Consider the following 19,336-nt stretch of genomic DNA (forward strand, 5'->3'; position numbering starts at 1 on the left):
GGAAGTGTTCAGATACTTTAAAAAGAAATATTTTTTAGTATAAAGCAGTGTTTTCACTGTTGCACAGACAAATCTTTGGCCTACTCTAGCCAAAATCCCAGAGTTCTAAATCCCCCAGTATCCTAAATGCAGGAAAGGGAAAACCTTTTTAGCCTAAGGAATTCCTTCCACTCTAGAGAACCTTCTAGGGCAGGGGTCTGCAACCTTTAAGACAAAAAGAGCCACTTGGACCCGTTTCCGAAGGAAAAAAAACTGGGAGCCGCAAAACTCGTCATTATAAAAATAATTTTTTTGTCACTTTTTTTTTATTATTTCTTTGTTTGACCCCTCAGAATTACTCCTCCTCATAGAAATAAACATTAAATTAACAAGGTACCTTTTTGTGTGTGTGTGTTCTTCACTCCCCTTCAAAACAGTGACCAGTGTACATGCCCCCTTTCAATGCAGTGACCAGAGTACATGCCCCTTACAATGTGGCGGGCAGACGGGAAGGTGATGCCGGGACGGTGCGTGACTAATGCATGCACCGCCCCCATGCGATGTCACAGCCAGTACAGCGCCCGCCACAGTGGGGAGCATAGGCGCCGACTCCATGGGGCTTGAGGGGGCCCGAGCCCCCTCAAAAATTCGTTTGGGGGGCTCAGCCCCCCCAATAATCTCGGGCGGCGGTGGGAGCGTCCGCGGCTTTTATAGGGCGCCCGGCGCGCACCAGCTCAATAACGGGCACCGGTGCGGCGGGGGGCGCCGGGCAGGGGGAGGGGGGCGGCCGGCCTGTCTCCTTGGCAACCCCATTGAGCAGCGCCGGCTCCCCCGGGAGGGCCATCCCCCCGCGCCGCCGATCGCCAACACCGCCGACGCTGTGGCTGCCCGAGCCCGAGCCCGAGCCAGAGCCAGAGCCCGACCCGGAGCCCGAGCCCGAGCCTGAGCCCGAGCCAAAGCCCGAGCCCGTCAGTCAGGAAGGAAGGAGAAATGGGGAGGGAGACGAGGGAGGAAAATTGCGCGCAGGGTGAAGAAAGGAGAAGGGCGAACGAGACGAGCTTCCAACCCAAAAAAGGGCTGGAAGACTGGGAGGATGAAGGATCGGGAAAGAAAGCGACGCCTTCCCCGCCCGCGACGTCGCCCGCTTGTCATTGGCAGCGCAGCGGGCGCCCAGAGGGGCTGGGCACCGGCGCAGGGCCGCTCCACAGCCGCGGAGGACAGCTGCGCGGCTAGCAAGGTGCGCCGCGTAGAGCGCGGCCCTTGTGTGGCCCGGTGGCCAGGCAAGCTCGGGCGGGGACCCCCATGCGAATCTAAGACGGGAGAAGAGGGCAGAGCAAAGGGGGTCCCTTCCCCAACCTCCGGCTCTGAGACTTCCCTGCGCCCCAGAAAAGCGAAAGGATTTTCTCTCTCTTTTTTTTATAAATATTTTATTAAGTTTTCAAATACAAAGTTAGAAACATACACTGAAGAAAAAAGTAAAAGAACAAGAAAAAGAAAAAAAGAAAAAGAAGAAAAGAAAACCAACCATTCAACACATTTTTTATATAGCTAACTGGACTTCCTCGCATCTCCCTTACCCTGCATTCTTTATAATAAAGATATCAGCAAATTATTACCTTGTTTCGTACCTTATTTTGTACTTTTCAAATACTATACCTCTAAATTTAACATACTTTTCATCAGTTACTTATATCTTAAATTAAACATAGTATTACCTTAGATTTTGACCTTTTCTTACTTAAAATATAATTTCCTGTTTCCCAAATCTAATTGCTGAAGCTATAGTTTCCGAATCGTGTAAATTTTTAACATTCATACAACTTATATTGTTTTTGTAAGTAGTCCTTAAATTTTTTCCAGTCCTCTTCCGTTGTTTCTTCTCCCAAATCTCGGATTCTGCCAGTCATTTCAGCCAGTTCCATGTAGTCCATCAATTGCGTCTGCCACTCTTCCAGTGTGGGCAAATCTTGTGTCTTCCAATATTTTGCTATAAGTATTCTTGCTGCTGTAGTTGCATACATAAAGAAAGTTCTATCCTTCTTTAACACTTTCTGGCCAACAATGCCCAAGAGGAAGGCCTCTGGTTTCTTGGGAAAGGTATACTTAAATACCTTTTTTAACTCATTATAGATCATTTCCCAGAAGGCCTTCACTTTTGGACAAGTCCACCAGAGGTGAAAGAATGTCCCTTCAGCCTCCTTACATTTCCAACATTTATTATCAGACAGGTGATATATTTTTGCAAGCTTGACTGGGGTCATGTACCACCTATAAATCATTTTCATAATATTTTCCTTCAAGGCATTACATGCCGTGAATTTCATTCCGGTGGTCCATAACCTTTCCCAGTCCTCAAACATGATGTTATACCCAATATCCTGAGCCCATTTTATCATGGCTGATTTGACTGTCTCATCCTGAGTGATTTTCTCTTCAACCTGCCCTCCATCCACTTGCAGAAAACTCTTTGCCTGCCCTGCCCGTATCTCGTTTTTGCTTTTTAATTCCACACACGCACCCTTCGGACTTCGTGGCAATCGGGCGCACGGGTGCGTTTCCTAAGAGAGTGAGGACCCCCGCCTCCTCCGCACCTGCTCCCTCGCCAGCCAGCCAGCCGCGTGCCCTAGCCGGAGAGCCCCGGCTGTCCCCGTCGCGCAATCGGCTGGATCTCCCTTCAGCAGGCCGTGCTCACAACTCGGCCCAGGGACCCCCAGCAGCGGATCTCCGGCTCAGCTGAAGAATCCGGCAACAAGCCCCCTCCTCCCCAATCGCTCCGCCGAAATACGCTCCAAAACCCCCCAGATAGGCCGCCGGCCGCCAAGTCTAGTGGCGCCCTGAGCGAGGGTCTCTCCCCAACACCGTCACCTCGAACTGCGTTCTCCCGGCTACCCGAGCGAACCAGCGGCAGGACCCCGGTATGGGCCCCCCCAATATTTTTTATAAGTCGGCGCCCCTGGTGGGGAGTGTCGGGGCGCACAATGTATCCACCCCGGAGCTGTGGCAAAGGTGTAAAAGAGCCACATGCGGCTCCGGAGCCGCGGGTTGCAGACACCTGTTCTAGGGGGTCAAAGGCCCATGCTTGGCAGATGTAAAAGTGAGTGCATTGATGGATGTGATTTTCATCAAGCTACAGTAGGCTGTTGTTATTCATTAAATATGTATACCACCCTTCATCTGTAGATCCCAGAGTGGTTCACAGCCTAAAAATGCAAGATAAGAGCAAGAACAAACCAAACCAATAACCCTCCTTCCTTCCCTCCCTCCTTGCAACCCCCCCCCCCGAGTTTTCTATACCTCCGCAGCTCTCTTATCTGACCTCCAAGCAAGCAAGATCCACTGTCACATTCCAGCCAGGCGAAAGCACCCAGGCAGGACATGGATCAGGGCTGGTGAGGAGAAGATGTGGACTGGTGGGATTTCCCTAAGGGCCAAATGAAAAAGGTCTGGAGGGCCACATTTGGTGCCCGGGGCTGACCTTCCCCCACCCTTGCCTTTAAAGAGGGAGGGAGGGCCTTAGAATACACATTTAATTGATATAGGACATAATATACAATTTGAGGACTGGGAAAAATTGTGGAAAATAAATTTGAAATTTACAGATTGTTCTCTTTTGAAAGAAAACTATATGAAAATGATATATAGATGGTATATTACACCAGTACAGATAGCAAAAATGTACAAAACCGGGTCAAACATATGTTGGAAATGTAAAGAGAAAGAAGGGACTTTTTATCATACGTGGTGGGAATGTAGAGAAATAAAAAAAAAAAAAGGGAATTGATATATAATGAATTGAAAAAAAATGTTTAAAATGACATTTGTAAAGAAACCAGAAGCATTTCTGTTAGGGATTGTAGGACAAGGGTGGGAAAAAGGGAAAATAATGAATATTATATGGTCTGATAATTTGTTATGTTGAAATTGTTAACAAAAACATTTTAAAAAAAGAATACACATCAGAAAACGTAAAGATTCACAAACAAGCATGTCCATGCACAAAGAAAATATTTAGCCTAAAACGGAGGAGCTGACTCTAAAATGTATTTCTACGGAAGGAGAGGCACAAACTGTGCAAGGCAGAATTGCTACGGACCTGATTAACTGAGCACTATCCTGCTGAATGCCTGATCCTGGAGACAAGCCACAGGCTGCCTTCACATGCCTCACTTACGAGTTTCCCAGGCACACCTTGGATGGCTGTTACTGGGAAAAGAAGGCTGGTCTAGCTAGATCCTTGGCCTTAGAGTGGGGCTCTTTGTATGTTAAGTGTCCTTAGAGTTTGAACACGCTGTTCCCCAATCATCCCTCTCCACTGCAGCACAAGAACTATGAGACACCCCCCTCCGACACCCCCCAGTTTTCACTGCATGGCTGGGGACAAATGGCAGCTTCTATTCTGAAAATATTTAAACCCGACGCTGATCTGTGTAATTTAGAAACCCTGTGACCCTGAGTGAAACCACTTGACTGTTTGCTGTTCCAGGCCATTGATGATGACCACTCCATGATATTGCCCCACATCTCTTTCTGGCACAAAACCCAGCATCAAAAAATAATGAAATAGCTGCCCCACTACCAGGTAGTAACCCCTTGAATGTGAATGGCACCAGAACAGCTGAATCCTGGACTCCATTGGGAAACTGGTAAGGAACAGTTATTATAGATATTGTTCGGCATTCATCTTCATCCCTAGAAAGAAAACTCCAGTGCTGAGGTGAATGTTTACCTGTATTGGGCAACTGTATTCTAAATCACACTAGATTGTGTAGCAAAAATTCCAGATGCATCACAATATTTTTAGAAGGTTCAGCCCAGGTGAGTCTGTGTATGCTGTTTTTAGTTTCATGGTGGAGGAAAGGCAGGATGTACAAAATGCTAAGTTAATTATTGTTCTTTTAACAATCATGCTCATATCAACTATTGGGCGGGGGGATGTGAACACCATAAAGAAATTAGATCAAAACACCAAATATAAAGGACAATTTTACTTAGTTCAGCAAATTAAAGTGCAACGTGCATATCAAAGCCTGGAGATACTTCTAGACATACAGTCAACCAGTAGCACAACTCTGCCAATAATGTATATAGTAATAGTGTCATACACAGTTGAAACAAGTAAATCGCTCTACAGTTAGTTATCTACTGGAAGCGCAAAGTCCTGTAAGTGGGAACGGTTGCAAGATAGGGTTATTCACATGGCCATATGTAGAGGCAGGGGTCATACGTAAGTAGTAGTCGCAGACGGGCACCTCCTTACCATCCCACGGCGAAAGTAGTACAATAGATCATAAGACCTGTACTCCAGATGTTAAGCAGGTTTCGCAACAGCTTCATCAGTCCATAATACAGAAGAATACAAAGCAACATTCCAGTCACAATAGACAAAAAGATAAATAATCTATGCACCTAAACCATCTTATGTTGTGTCTTACCTATACACTCAACACGATACAACAAGAATATAAGATCACAGGCACAGCAAGTATGCAACAAATGAGGCAAAATATTTTAAATACATTGCAGATAATTAGAATCAGTCATCGCATTGGACTAAATCACACCAACATCACAGTGTATAAAATCAATCATCAAAGGTACAGCTACACTTCTCTGCTATTGCAGCACAAACTAAGACATTAATCACAGTTCATATATAACATCCAAGATAAAATGGCCTCCTAAATTTCTACCTGTGGGTAGCAAAGTGCTTTTTCTTTAAAACTAGATCCACTGTTGTGCCCAAAATTCATAGTTGGTGGAACTGGTGAGGGGACTTCATCAAATATTGCCCGGTTCTGTCGGCAGATAATGGACCTGATCTTCAAGTTCTTTATCAAAAACAATACAGGCCTATCAATGATAGCAAGTGCAATATGGTTTACTAATCTGGCATTGTTCACAATGCTTTTATCACTTTGTGGCGTGCTTTTTCCTCTTCTTTATGTGTAGAACTTTAGCCCAAAGAGGGGTATCTCCCATGTTTTTTTTTTTTAAATGAAGTCTCTCCTATCTCCTCTGCTAGCCTTCAGACATGTTGCTGTTTTGAGAGGTTACTTAGAGACCATCCTATGGCTCACTGCGTTCCTGTGGCTGGAGAGAGTTGCTGGACCATGAGGTGTGGCAAGGACCAGGGGTGGTGTGTTGCTCCCAGGAGAGCAGCTTTGCTTCAGGCTGGAGCACAACAGAGGAGATGAGGCCGCTGTTGAAGCAGGGATGGGAAACCTGTGGCCCTACAGCTGTTATTGGACTACAATGCCCATCATCCCTGACCACTGGCCGTGCTGGCTTTGGGGTGGGGTGGGGGTGATGGGCTTTGGAGTCCTAGCAAAATCTACAGAGCTACAGGATCTTCACCATAGCTGTCAACTTTCCCCTTTTTTTAAGGGAAAATCCTACTCGGAATAAGGGAATTTGTCTTAAAAAAGGGGAAACATTGGCAGCTATGATCTCCATCCCTGCTAATGAAGAATCCCTTTAGATTGCATCAAGGTGAATTAGTGAGACGTTGTGCTACCACTACAGTGGTACCTCAGGTTAAGAACTTAATTCGTTCTGGAGGTCCGTTCTTAACCTGAAACTGTTCTTAACCTGAGGTACCACTTTAGCTAATGGGGCCTCCCACTGCCGCCGCAACCATACAATTTCTGTTCTCATCCTGAAGCAAAGTTCTTAACCCGAGGTACTATTTCTGGGTTAGCGGAGTCTGTAACCTGAAGCGTCTGTAACCTGAAGTGACTGTAACCCAAAGTACCACTGTGTTTGCAGTGAAAGTCTCCACCCATTACTCGGAAATGGGCTGTATAATTCTTTCAGAATCTGATTCTTTGGGGCTCTTCCAATGATGACCTCACACAACTGGTTTACCTCTCTAACCCAAGCCTTACTGAATTTATTTTTCCCTGCTTGGTACAGATTGTGATGTGTCAATATGCTCTGATTCACCAATTAGTTTTAATTCACTATAGTGTGCCTCGTGCTATTGCGTTGCTAACTGTCTTGAGAAGGGCTTCTAAGATGCTTTGTGCTCTTGCAGTAGAAAAAGAGGTGTATGGATTTAAATACAATGAATAAAATAAAATGCTTGGGAGGGAGAAGGTTCGCGCTAGTAACTCTTGTGCTGAGAACAGTGGAAGCAAGTAAACAGGTGAGTGCTGAGAATAGGAAACCTGAAAGAAGCACGTCTGCTACTACCCAAGACCATGTAAGAAAGCACTTGAAGGGCTACTTCTCATGGTTGGAATAAAAGAGAGAGAGAGAGAGAGAGAGAGAGAGAGAGAGAGAGAGAGAGAGAGAGGTTCAAAAAGTCAAGTAAGAGAAGAGAGACAGTGCAGCTCTTTATGCCAAAAAACATATACGGACAATATATGAGATGTAGGTACCGTCTGAGTACTACAGAAAATGCTTATTTCTTCCTAACATTAAAAACCAAGACGACAAAGCCAGAAAATATGCCTGAATATACATTAGTGATTTTTAAACAAGGCAGCAGTTAAAGCAACACATTTAGATATGCAGTCTGTAGATGGAAATAGTTACTATTTGCTATTGAAAAGACTGGTCTCCCACACCAAACCACCCACCCTAAACTTTGCATGTACTAGCCACTGAATTACAATGTGCACAAATAGAAAATGTAAGGCAAGAAAATAAAATATAAAACATTGTAAGGCAACGGTTACAATCCTACTTTATACAGGACAAAAGTATGCTTCTGGCAAATGGAAGTCTGCTTCCAAGGGTAGATATACATTACTGGTACAGGGGTGATAAATTGTCGGTATTCTCACCTCCACAAATAGAAAGCTTGAGTCCCAAAGCAGGGGAATAGTACTTTATTTTCATTCAATAGCTTTTTAATTTCACTGACTTCCCATAACAACGTCTTAAACCTTTTCAATGAAACTGGCAAAATCAAAATGCTTTCTGTACGATGACTGCTTCCTCCTCCTCCTCAAATGCATAATCTCATTTTCTAAGAACTAAAGTGAAGAGCATTGTTCCCTTTTCCATTTCTTTATTTCTTTCTTTTTTTCCTATTCAGCCTTGCTCTCTTTTATGACTGCCTGCTCTTTTGACAAGGAGATTCATGGTTTAGTCTAATTCTTTTTTCTAAAAAAAGTTTTTCCCCCATTGTTTCCCCCCCAAAAGGACACATGAGAACATAAAATTTAGCCTAATCTTAAGCACTTGAGTATTAACAAGCATTTTAGAAATTTTTATTTTTATTTTATTTAGGTAACTTATATCCACTTCAAAATCTCTGAATGGTTCACATCATCATCATCATCATCAAAAGAAATAAATGCAAAAATCACAATTAAAAACCCACGTTTTAAAGCAGAACAAAGCATACGGGGACCATATTAATCACTAGTAGATCCAAAATACAGAAATACAACAGAAACAAGTAGCCCTGCCCACCAACTGTTGTTGTTGTTGGCATCCATTGGTCCTGGGAGACAATGGAGGGGTGAAGTCAAACTGTTGGAGAGTTACAGTGCCCGCTGTGGCTGTAGAGACTGATGTGGGAGAGACATGTTTTGTTGCAGCTGGGGCAGATGAAGGTGTCTGGTTGTGCTGCTGCAGATGTACCATGACTTTTCTTCTCCCTGCAGTCCTCCCAGCAGTCATTCCTCCTCTAGTCACTGCTGTGGATAAACAACCGGACTGTCTCCAGGCACTGTGGTCGTTGGCATATGACGGGGTTAATGTTGCCAGTCTTTATGTCTTGTTTGCAGACATCTTTGTAACACAGAGTTGGTCTGCCAACTGGTCTGGTGCCTGAAGCCAGCTCCCCATAGAGTACATCTTTGGGGACTTTGACATCTTCTGTTCTGTGGACATGACCAAGCCAAAATAGATGTTATTGAGACAGAAGTGAGAACATGCTGGGAATGTGAGCTTGAAGAGCACATCTTTGTTTGAGATTCTGTCCTGCCATGTGATGCCCAAAATCTTCCTGACACGGCATGTATGGAAGGCTGAGAGGTCTTAAGTTGCTCACGGCTCACTTCCATAAAGCAGCATGCTCAACATGCAAGCCTGGTAGACCTTCATCTTGGTATTGGTTGCTAGCATCACATTCTCCCATGCCTTTTTGGAAAGTGAGCCATTGCCATGACTGCCTTGCCAATACAGCTTGTCCAGCTCAGCATCAGTGCAGATGTTGCTGGTTTTGGTGGAACCCAGGTAGACAAAATAATCAAGCGTGTGGTCACCAGCGCTTATGCGTGGAGCACTGGCTGTTGGTCTTTGTCAGGCTGATGGTAAAGGCCAACAGTTGATGAATTTCTGTAGAGCTTCCTCAGAGTGGGCTGTGAAGGTTGCATCATCCGCAAACAACATCTCTCGGATAAGGACCCGCCACACTTTTGCCTTGGCATGGAGATGAGCCAGATTGAACAGACTTGCTACTCCTTGATTGAAAGTACACAGTGTCTTCAGTGGAGCTAAGGAATATGGAGAAGGCATCAGGGACAAGAGGCATACATGTATAGGTAACAGCAGCACTCACTTCTGCTGCTATGTCCCTTTGCCATTAGAGCATCAAGATCCACAACTGGAGCTTCACTTCACTTCAGACTTGCAAATGTTAAATGTTATTAGGAAATCCAACTACTGATCTTCTTGTATTTACTTACTTGTGCAGTCTTCTGAGTGCTAGTAAGTCTCCAGCATTCTTTTTCTAGAATTTCAAGCTTGTCCATTTTTTGCACTGATTCTGGCCTTTTTCCTTCAGAATCTGGGTCTGCTGTTCTAGAACCAGTTTCTTTTCCAACTCTGCATTGACTGTCATTTTTCTCATGTAATCAAGTTGCTCCTCCAGCAAACAGTAGCAAGACTGTGCTGCCCCTAACCGCATGCTTACAATTTTCATTTCTTGCATCGTTTCCTAGTAAGTTACATCCTTCTCATTTGAGTCATGCTGAAAAGCCTTTTTATACTGGGCAGCTTCTCTGGACAGGCAGTTTAGGTCACCGTCAGCCTGTGACCTCTCTAATTCAAGATGGTGGAACTTTTATTGAAGAGTTTTCAGGGCTGCCACTAGAGCTTGGGTTTTTGGGGTAGGACTGTCTTTTGTGCTACCTGTTGCCTCCTTTGATTGGATGATAGCAAATGCAGAGTATATGTTCTCTGGAGGCTGAAGAAAACTTCCTATGAGAGCCAGTGTGGTGTAGTGGTTAAGAGTGGTAGACTCGTAATCTGGGGAACCGGGTTCGCGTCTCCGCTCCTCCACATGCAGCTGCTGGGTGACCTTGGGCTAGTCACACTTCTCTGAAGTCTCTCAGCCCCACTCACCTCACAGAGTGTTTATTGTGGGGGAGGAAGGGAAAGGAGAATGTTAGCCGCTTTGAGACTCCTTCGGGTAGTGATAAAGCGGGATATCAAATCCAAACTCTTCTTCTTCTCTTCTATGTAGCTATGCTTACTTCCTAGAGCATCATTCGCTTGGACCATCACATGTACTGAGCAGTAGCATCCCAATATGTCCTCATGGTGACTCTATTTAGGTGCTAATTCTTGTACAACTTCATCAGTAATGTAAGGCAGGCCAGAAAGCCCTGACACCTCTTAATTGGTTGATTTTAACTCGATGGCATTCTTTAAATAAATTGACAGGCATATTCCATTCCATGTTTGGACTATTTCCATTATAAATCTTCGTATTTGATTTTGTTTTTAAATAAGTTTCAAACCTTACACCAGATTTTAAAATGTGCAAGTAGCCTTTCCTGTGCAGGTTCTACTTTGTATTTACAAGAAAATCTTTAGCCCTGTGACATGGATGATCAGAAGGAAGGGGTGAGGAAGCAGAAATGTGATCTAGGTCACACAGCAAGAGTGAAGGGATGGCTGCTTGTGTGAGTAGTTTGCTTCTGTTCTTGTAGCTCTCTGCAGCATAGTCATAGGCAGATGTTGGATGCAAAGGACTACACACACACATATACACATACACACCAATGTCCATGCCTTAGTGTGCAGCAAGGGCATAAGCACATGGATCATGTTTAATCTGTGTAGTGAATGCATTCCTCAGAGAGAGAGAGAGGTGATGAAGGTGGCTGTGGTGGGACCCTTACTAAAGAAATCCACTCTTGAGCCTGGCAATATTTATGAGGATCACACTACCTGCAGTTTTCCATACCGTTCTCTAAGGTATTAATGCACATGGTTGTATCTCAGCTCCAGGGTTTTCTGAAAGAAACAGATTATATGGATCCATCCCAGTCTGGTTTTAGACCTGGTTTTGGAATGAAATCCAACTTGGTAGCCACAGTGCAGGGGTGCGGATCCTTCAGTCTGCATCCCAAATTTGACCCATGATGCTGTCCACAGTCCCTGCCCCATGCTGGGCATCACATGTGACATCAAGTGTGGGGCAGGTAGAGACAAAACTGCATTGGCTGGGTGTCCGAGTTCTCTGTGGGGGAATCTATTGTGCAGCCGATCCCTGCAGAAAGCAGCTCTGCTAGCCTCTGCTTGCAAAGCCCCTTTACTTTGGCTCCCACACGCCTAAAAACCCAGCCAGCTATCGGGTGCTTGGGAAAGGGACTTTGACAGATGTGCAGGACAAACCATCTGTTAAGCCTTTGACATCGTAATGTTTCCAGGTGATTGGCAGGTGGGATGTGCCACCCACCTGTCAAAGTTGACCTACAGGGGTGGGGACAGATAAAGATCTGGGCTGCCAGGCCCAGAATTTCCCCACTGCTGTACTTGTGGATGAGCTGCACCAGGAGATGGACACAGAGAGTGCTATGTTGCTGTTTCTCCTGGATATCTCAGCCACTTTTGATATTGTCTATCACGGGATTCTTCTGGGCCATCTGTTTGGGACGGGCTTATGTGGTACTGCTCTCCTCAGTGGTCCTGTTCCTGCCTGGAAGGCTGAACCCAAAAGTTAATGCTGGGAGACTGAGACTGCTGTTCTAAGCTGATGGGCTTTGGCCTGCGGACAACGGCAAGGTTCCATCCTGTCTCCTGTGTTTTTTAATATTTACATGAAACTACTGGGTAAGGACATCTGAAGACTCAGGCCTCTGAGTTGCCATCAGTATGCAGATGACATCCAGCTCATTCCCCATTTACCAGTTCCAGGGAAGCAGCAGAAGTGATAAACCGGGCAGTTCATGAGTGTGTACAGAAGAAGGAGTTAAAAGGATGTAACTTAATCTAGACAAGATGGAGGCAACTATTAGTTGTGGACACTGGTGATCTAGGTGAAGTTGTTCATTCTGTCTTAGGTGGGGCTGGACTTCCCTTGAAGGAACAAGCTTTGGGGGTACTGCTTGATTCATTGATTTCCCTGGATGCTCAGGTGGAAGCAGTTTCTTGCAGTGCCTTTTGTCAGCTTCACCGGATAAGCAATCTTATCTGGAGAAGGCGGATTTGGCTTCAGTCATTTATGCTACAGGTGCTTGATAGTTTAAGTGCCCTTTCTGCCAGAAGAGCCAAGGATTACAATGAACTCTATGTGGGGCTGCATTTGATGGTGGTTCAGAAGCTTCAATTGGTCCCAGAATGTAGCAGCCAGATGTTTTGTTCTGGTGCTTGCAGGCCAGCAAATAGAACACCTGTCTTAGGGCAGCTCCGTTGGTTGTCTATGTCCCTCCAGGCTCAATTCGAAGCATTGGTTTTAGTCCTTGAAGACATAAATGGTTTAAGACTGGCTTAGTTTAAGGATCACCTGCTCCCCTATGGGCTTGTCTAGGAATAAAGATCAGTTTCAAGGGCCCTGGTGCTATTTTAGGAATATAGCTCAGGGCTAGAGCACATGCTTTGCTTGCACAAAGTCCCAGTTCAGTCCCTGGCATGGAACCCTGTCTTGCACTCTGGAGAGATGCTGCCAGTTAGTGATGACAATATTGGGCTAGATCAGGGGTCAGCAAACTTTTTCAGCAGGGGGCCGGTCCACTGTCCCTCAGACCTTGTGGGGGGCTGGACTATATTTTGAAGGGGGGGAAATGAACGAATTCCTATGCCCCACAAATAACCCAGAGCTGCATTTTAAATAAAAGGACACATTCTACTCATGTAAAAACATGCTGCTTCCCAGACCGTCCACGAGCCGGATTTAGAAGGCTATTGGGTTCCAGCCCCCAGGCCTTAGTTTGCCTACCCATGGGCTAGATGGACCAATAATCTGATTCAGTACAAGGCAGCTTCCTATGTTCCTAGGAGTGAGCACAAGAGACAAGCCCTTCTCTGTGAGAGTGTGTCCACTCTGGATTGCCCTCCTAATCAAAATCCATTGGGTTCCCTTTCTGTGTATTGTCTGCCAAGCATGAAAGGTATTAATTTAAATGGGGTTTTAACTCCTAATTTTACTGTGACCCCTAATCTTATTGTCTCTCGTTTTGATGTGTAACATATTTTGCTCTTGCTGCTGCTAGGTTTGCATTTTGTTTTAAGTGCTGCTTTTAACTTGTTACTGCTGTTAGAAATGGCACGTGCATTCTTATTGATTATACGTTTTTTAATGAAAATGTTGCATGCCCCTCTGGGTACTTTAGGTAGAAGAATGGGATATAAATAAATTATTATTATTTTACAGCAGTCAAGCAGCTGCATAATTGGACAGTAAATGGTACCGACCGTAGCGCAGGGTTAAGAGATTTACTATTACTGATCTGACAATTAGGCGATCCAGATTAAGCAAGGGTTCCCCGAGACTGCAGCAGTATTGCAGGATGGTAGTCTTCAGGTGAGCCATGAGGGAGGTTTGTGAGATTCTGGCCCATCCCCCTGTTGCCCTTCTGGCTGCAAGAGCCGCTGCTGTTCTTGGGGGAGACTGTTTGACCCCTGTAGACTTGAGCCTGGTGCTCGCATAATCCAAACTTGCTGAGCAAGATGAAGACATCCCTTCGGAAAGCTTTGGTAAAGATAGCATACAGGAACGGGTTGGCACAAGAGTTCAGAGGATAGAACAGGACCAGCAGGATTTTCGAGTTGCTGACTGTTATTAGAGGTTTGTTCATAATAGCAGATAAAGCATAGAATGAGATTGGTGCCACACATAAGAAGTCAGTAAAAATCAGCACGGCCATCCTTTTGGCAATGATGGTGTCTTTGTCTCCGGATTTGTACTGGGGATTCCGTACAGTGATGTAGATCTTTATGTAGCAGGCACAAATGACGATGAAAGCAATGATGTTCAGCATCAAAACAATGATGACGTAGGCTTGACCCAAGGGTGTTTCGGTATCCATGGGAAGGCAGATACTGACTTTGCCGTAGCTGCTGACTCCAACCAGTGGTAAAAGGGCAAGAAGGAAACACACCAGCCAGCCGCCCAACATGATAACAGAAGCATGCAAGAGGCGGATTTTCTTGTCCAAGCGCATCGCAAAGGTGATGGCATACCAGCGTTCCAGGGTGATTGCGGTCAAGGTGAAGACAGACAACTCACTAGCAAAGACAGTGAAGAAGCCCGCTGTGCTGCAGCCGGGCCCAGTCTGCCAGTCAATAGCATGGTTGTAGTATTCTGATCGAGTGTAAAGATCCACCGAAGCGATCAGGAGAAGGTATAATCCCATACAGAAATCAGCAAAGGCCAAGTTGCACATCAGGAATCGTGGGACGGTCAACTTGTAATGGCTGGTGAGGAGAATGAAGAGGACAAAAACATTGCCCACAATGGCTAGCAGGTTCACAAACCACACCACGACCCTCAGAAACTTGTAGCCCATGATGTCTTCGCAAGGGTTGAACTCGTCAGGTCCTGGCGTGCAGCTGATGTCGTCTGTGCCCGCACAGATAATGTAGTCATAATGGCTGTCAAATGTTGGCATGCTCTCCTCTTGAGGGTTCTTGAGCTCCTGGCCAAACCCAACCTCTTTGTTGTCGTGCTCTTCAAGAAAGACAAAGTAATGAGAATTCCCACGAACATCTCTACTGAATTTGGAGTTCTCGTCATACACGGCTTCGGTGAGGTCTGAATAATCTTCTGCGTAGTCTTGGTAAAAGGGGCCCCTGAAGGCAGTGGCAGATCTTCTCTTGCGGATGTTGTGAGTATTAGTGTGGTTGCAGAACAGTGACTCCAGCAGTCTAAAAGGACAGAGGAAAAGAAGAATTACCACTAAGGTATTTATTTTTTAAAAAAATAATGTGCCCATTTAATCATGGCAGATTTAACCGTTTCATCCTGAGTATTCCATTTTAACAGCAAGTTATACATTCTTGAAAGTATCTTAGTATTGGGATCTAGCAATTCTGTTTCCAACTTTGATTTTTCCACCTGGAAGCCATTTTTTTTGTCTAAATTGTATACCTCTCTTATTTGATAATAATGAAGCCAATCTCGCACTCTGTCTTTCAATTTCTCAAAACTCTGCAATTTCAATTTGTCTCCTTCTTGCTCTAGAATCTCCCAATATTTTGGCCACTTGGCCTCCATATTGAGCCTTTTTTGAGCTTTTGCCTCCATTGGTGACAACCACCTTGGGGTTTTATTTTCAAGTAAGTCTTTATATCGTATCCAGACATTGAACAGTGCTTTTCTGACAATATGGTTTTTGAAAGCCTTATGTGCTTTAACCTTGTCATACCACAAATATGCATGCCACCCAAAAACATTGTTGAAACCTTCTAAATCCAAAATGTCTGTGTTCTCAAGAAGCAGCCAGTCCTTCAACCAGCAGAAAGCTGCTGATTCATAATAGAGTTTAAGGTCTGGCAGGGCAAATCCCCCTCTTTCTTTTGCATCGGTTAGTATTTTAAATTTTATTCTGGGTTTCTTGCCCTGCCAGACAAATTTGGAAATGTCTCTCTGCCACTTCTTGAAACAGTCCATTTTATCCAAAATTTGTAACGATTGAAACAAAAACAACATTCTTGGCAATACATTACCACTAAGGTATTTAGTTCATGTTGAGCCCAGCAACTGAGGCGATGGGAAGCTATTCATTGTAATCTAGGCATAAGAAATATATTATTCAAGGGATTTTGGACCCAAACTATTACCTGAGACCTTCTCTAAATATGACACATACATAATTGAATAGCATTTCACATTAAACATGCTATTATGTATTATTTAATTGCCCTGCAATGGTGCTATTCTATTATTCATTTACGTTTATTAAAAGGAATTTCCACAGTGCCTTCCTACAATGAGAAGTCTACAAGGCTGCTTATATTAGACATTACAAATCAGTGGGTGGATGCATGGATGGAAATCCTAATTCTAATAATTTTGAACTAGAGCCAGAATTCAGGATAAAACACAACAAAACAAAACAAAACAAAAGCAATAAAAGAATACTGGTGGTTTTTCTGTGGTGGCTCCCCACTTGCGGAATCGCCTCTCCTCAGGGAGACTCACCTGGTGCCTTCATTACATATCTTTCGGTGCCAGGCAAAAATACTCCTCTTCTCCCAAGTCCATGTCCAAAGTCCATTTCAGGGGCCCAATCTGGCGCCCGTGGCAGTAAAATCCTTAAAAAAGCTCAGCATCTTCAATCCTAAAAAAAGCTCAATAACTCTTTGGTCGGCCCTCACACATGTTCACTTCATCAAATCTGGCCCTCTTTGAAAAAAGCTTAGACACCTCTGATCTTTGACCTTTTAAACTGTGTGTGAGAGGGTTATTGTTTTTGTTTGTTATTACAGTATGTAATTTTTGTGTTTTTATATTGTAAACTGCCCTGTGATCTTTGGATGAAGGGCAGTATAGAAATTTAATTAATAATAGTATTAATAATAATTAAAAGCTAGGGTGAATAGAATGGATTTGGCCTGGCACCTAAATGATGATCAGCAGAGTGCAAAGTCCTTTGGAGAAGGAATTCCAGAGTTTGGGTGCCACCCCAGAAAAGGCCCTTTCTCTAGAAGTCACCTGCCTTATGAAAGTGGGGCACAGCTGAAGAGGACCTTGGAAAATTATCTCAGTTGCTGGGCATGTTCATGAGAAAGGAGACACCGTGGCCCCAGATGGTTTTAGAATTTAATTTAAATTGTTAAGACTTACCCCTTGGCTTTCTTCCAGTTCTTGAAAGCACAGCAGTGACTTTGGTATGACAGCTCAGCATTAGCAAGATAAGGAAAAGTCTGTATAGGGGGGAATTTCTTTAGGGCCCAGGTATTTTTAGCCATCAGTTCTTTAAGGTTTTCCAGTCCTCTTGCTGGAAGAGTGGTGATACCTGTCTGGGAGACATCGCTGAGGATATGCATAGAGAAAAATGAGGGGTAATATATTAGATCATATTTTCTTTACGTGCTTCATAACTCATGGATGGCAGAAAAATCCACAGTCAAAATGAAACACAGAGGGCACCTGATCTATGTACCGGATCTTTGAGTGGGAATGCAACTCCATCCAAAACAAGCAATTGTTCTATTTTCCGGACGGGGTCCACCACCTACCCATAAAACCTCCATCTTCCCACCATTCAGACTCAGTTTATTGGCCCTCATCCAGTCCGCCACTGCATTCAGGCCCTCATCCAGGGCTTGCACATCCTCTCCTGATTCAGATATTAGAGACAAATAGATTTATGTGCAACTGTTATAATAAAAAACTGCTCCCTTTCCCTTATGGGGTATCCAAGAGCCCATATAGAGTCCTTAAGTGGGTTTCCTACTGGTAGGAGAAAGTAACAGAGGCCAACCAGGGTATACTGAGAGGCAAAGCGGCTAGTAAGCCTGATTTTTATTAAACTGTTGCAACAGGGTCCCCACTCACCACATGCAGGTGGGAGGGGAACCCTGAACAATGGTGCACATTATATAGACTTTTGAAATTGCCCACCCTGCAGCCCAAGACCACCCCACTAAAACATCATACATACATCACAGGAGGTGGTCTGCAGCAGAAAGCCTGTCTGCCAGGATACCTGATAATGGTCACTGATTGCATTACCTGGGCAGCCTGGCCATTCTTTTGTGGTGGTTAATACTTTAGTTCCTGATTCCAGGTTACAGGCTCACCCTATTCATACACAAATAAGCCCTTAAAACAGGATTTGAGAGCAAAGAAGACAATGGGGAGGTTTTCCCATTTCCTCTCTCCTTGGAGAGAAATATCTGAGGTTTATTTGGGAGAGTCAAAATGGCTTCAGGATTGCTCTCCTCTACTATTTCAGACCATGGTTTGTATACTTATGTATGTGTTTACCTTGTACATTTATGAACATTTAATTTATATTTGAGACCTTAGAATTCTTATAATACCATCAACATATTGATGACAATGTGCTGCAAAACTCCTAATGACTGTCCCCAATGTTCACCTCTCTCTCTGGCTCCATCTACACTAGATATTTAAAGCAGCATCAAACAACTTTAGGCATGGCTTCCCCATAGACATCCTGGGAACTATGGCTTGTTAAGGGTGCTGAGAATTATCAGTAGGCCCCTTCTCTCCCTCGAGAGCTACAATTCCCAGAGTTTCCAGGGAAGAGGGTTTGACTGTGAAACTACTCTGGAAAATATAAGGTAAAGGGACCCCTGACCATTAGGTCCAGTCATGGCCGACTCTGGGGTTGCGGTGCTCATCTCGCTTTATTGGCAGAGGGAGCCGGCATACAGCTTCCGGGTCATGTGGCCAGCATGACTAAGCTGCTTCTGGCAAACCAGAGCAGCACACAGAAATGCCATTTACCTTCCTGCTGGAGTGGTACCTATTTATCTACTTGCACTTTGACGTGATTTCGAACTGCTAGGTTGGCAGGAGCAGGGACCAAGCAACGGGAGCTCACCCCGTCGCGGGGATTCGAACCACCGACCTTCTGATCGGCAAGTCCTAGGCTCTGTGGTTTAACCCACAGTCTCCCAGCAACTCTCAGCACTTTTAAAGAACTATGGTCTCCCAGATTCTTGGAGGGGAAGTCATGACTGGTTTAATTTGGGATGATACTCTTTTAAATGTATTGTGCAGATGGGGCCTTCATTCATTCAAACTGTCAGTAGCTGCCTCTCACATTGGTCAAGCATTTGCCTCAGGATCCCAGTCTGAAAGAGAATTTCCCACTCTGTTGCTGACCATAAAATGGTCATTCTTGAACAAAGGACTTTCAAGGGGAGACTCTAAGCTAAAGCTACAGAATTGCAGCATCGTTAAGTTCAACTCCTGTATTTGGGACTTGTGTCAACAGAAAGGGTTTTATTTTAACTCATTGCAGGTGCTGGTTAGCTTATGAAGGCCAAATTCACACTGCTTTGTGAATTTAATGTAATTATCACAGTCCGTATCCCTGTTGCTACCCAATATAATTTCCCCTCTGATGTCTGCCTGAGTCTTGAAATCTAAGCATTCTTGAGGAGGGGTCATGGCTCAGGGAAGTGCATCTGCTTTGCATGCAGAAAGTCCCAGGTTCAAATCCCGGCCATCTCCAAGTAGGGCTGGGAGAGAATTCTG

At 44.6% G+C, this 19,336-nt stretch overlaps 1 protein-coding gene across 1 annotated transcript in view; it reads right to left on the reverse strand.

Annotated features, from left to right (window-relative positions):
- Nucleotides 1–10,144: 10,144 nt before the first annotated feature.
- The window catches only part of TSHR (thyroid stimulating hormone receptor), a 57,461-nt gene continuing 48,269 nt past the window's right edge, over nt 10,145–19,336 (reverse strand). The window contains exons 10-11 of the mRNA XM_083503925.1: nt 16,949–17,137; nt 10,145–15,027 (exon numbers count right to left, since the gene is read on the reverse strand). Of these exons, the coding sequence (XP_083360051.1) occupies nt 13,632–15,027; nt 16,949–17,137 (1,585 nt within the window). The 3' untranslated portion in view covers nt 10,145–13,631. The remainder of the gene's footprint in view (nt 15,028–16,948; nt 17,138–19,336) is intronic.

The sequence above is a fragment of the Podarcis liolepis genome (assembly GCF_965112155.1).
Source record: "Podarcis liolepis genome assembly, chromosome: 1".
Lineage (NCBI taxonomy): Eukaryota > Metazoa > Chordata > Lepidosauria > Squamata > Lacertidae > Podarcis > Podarcis liolepis.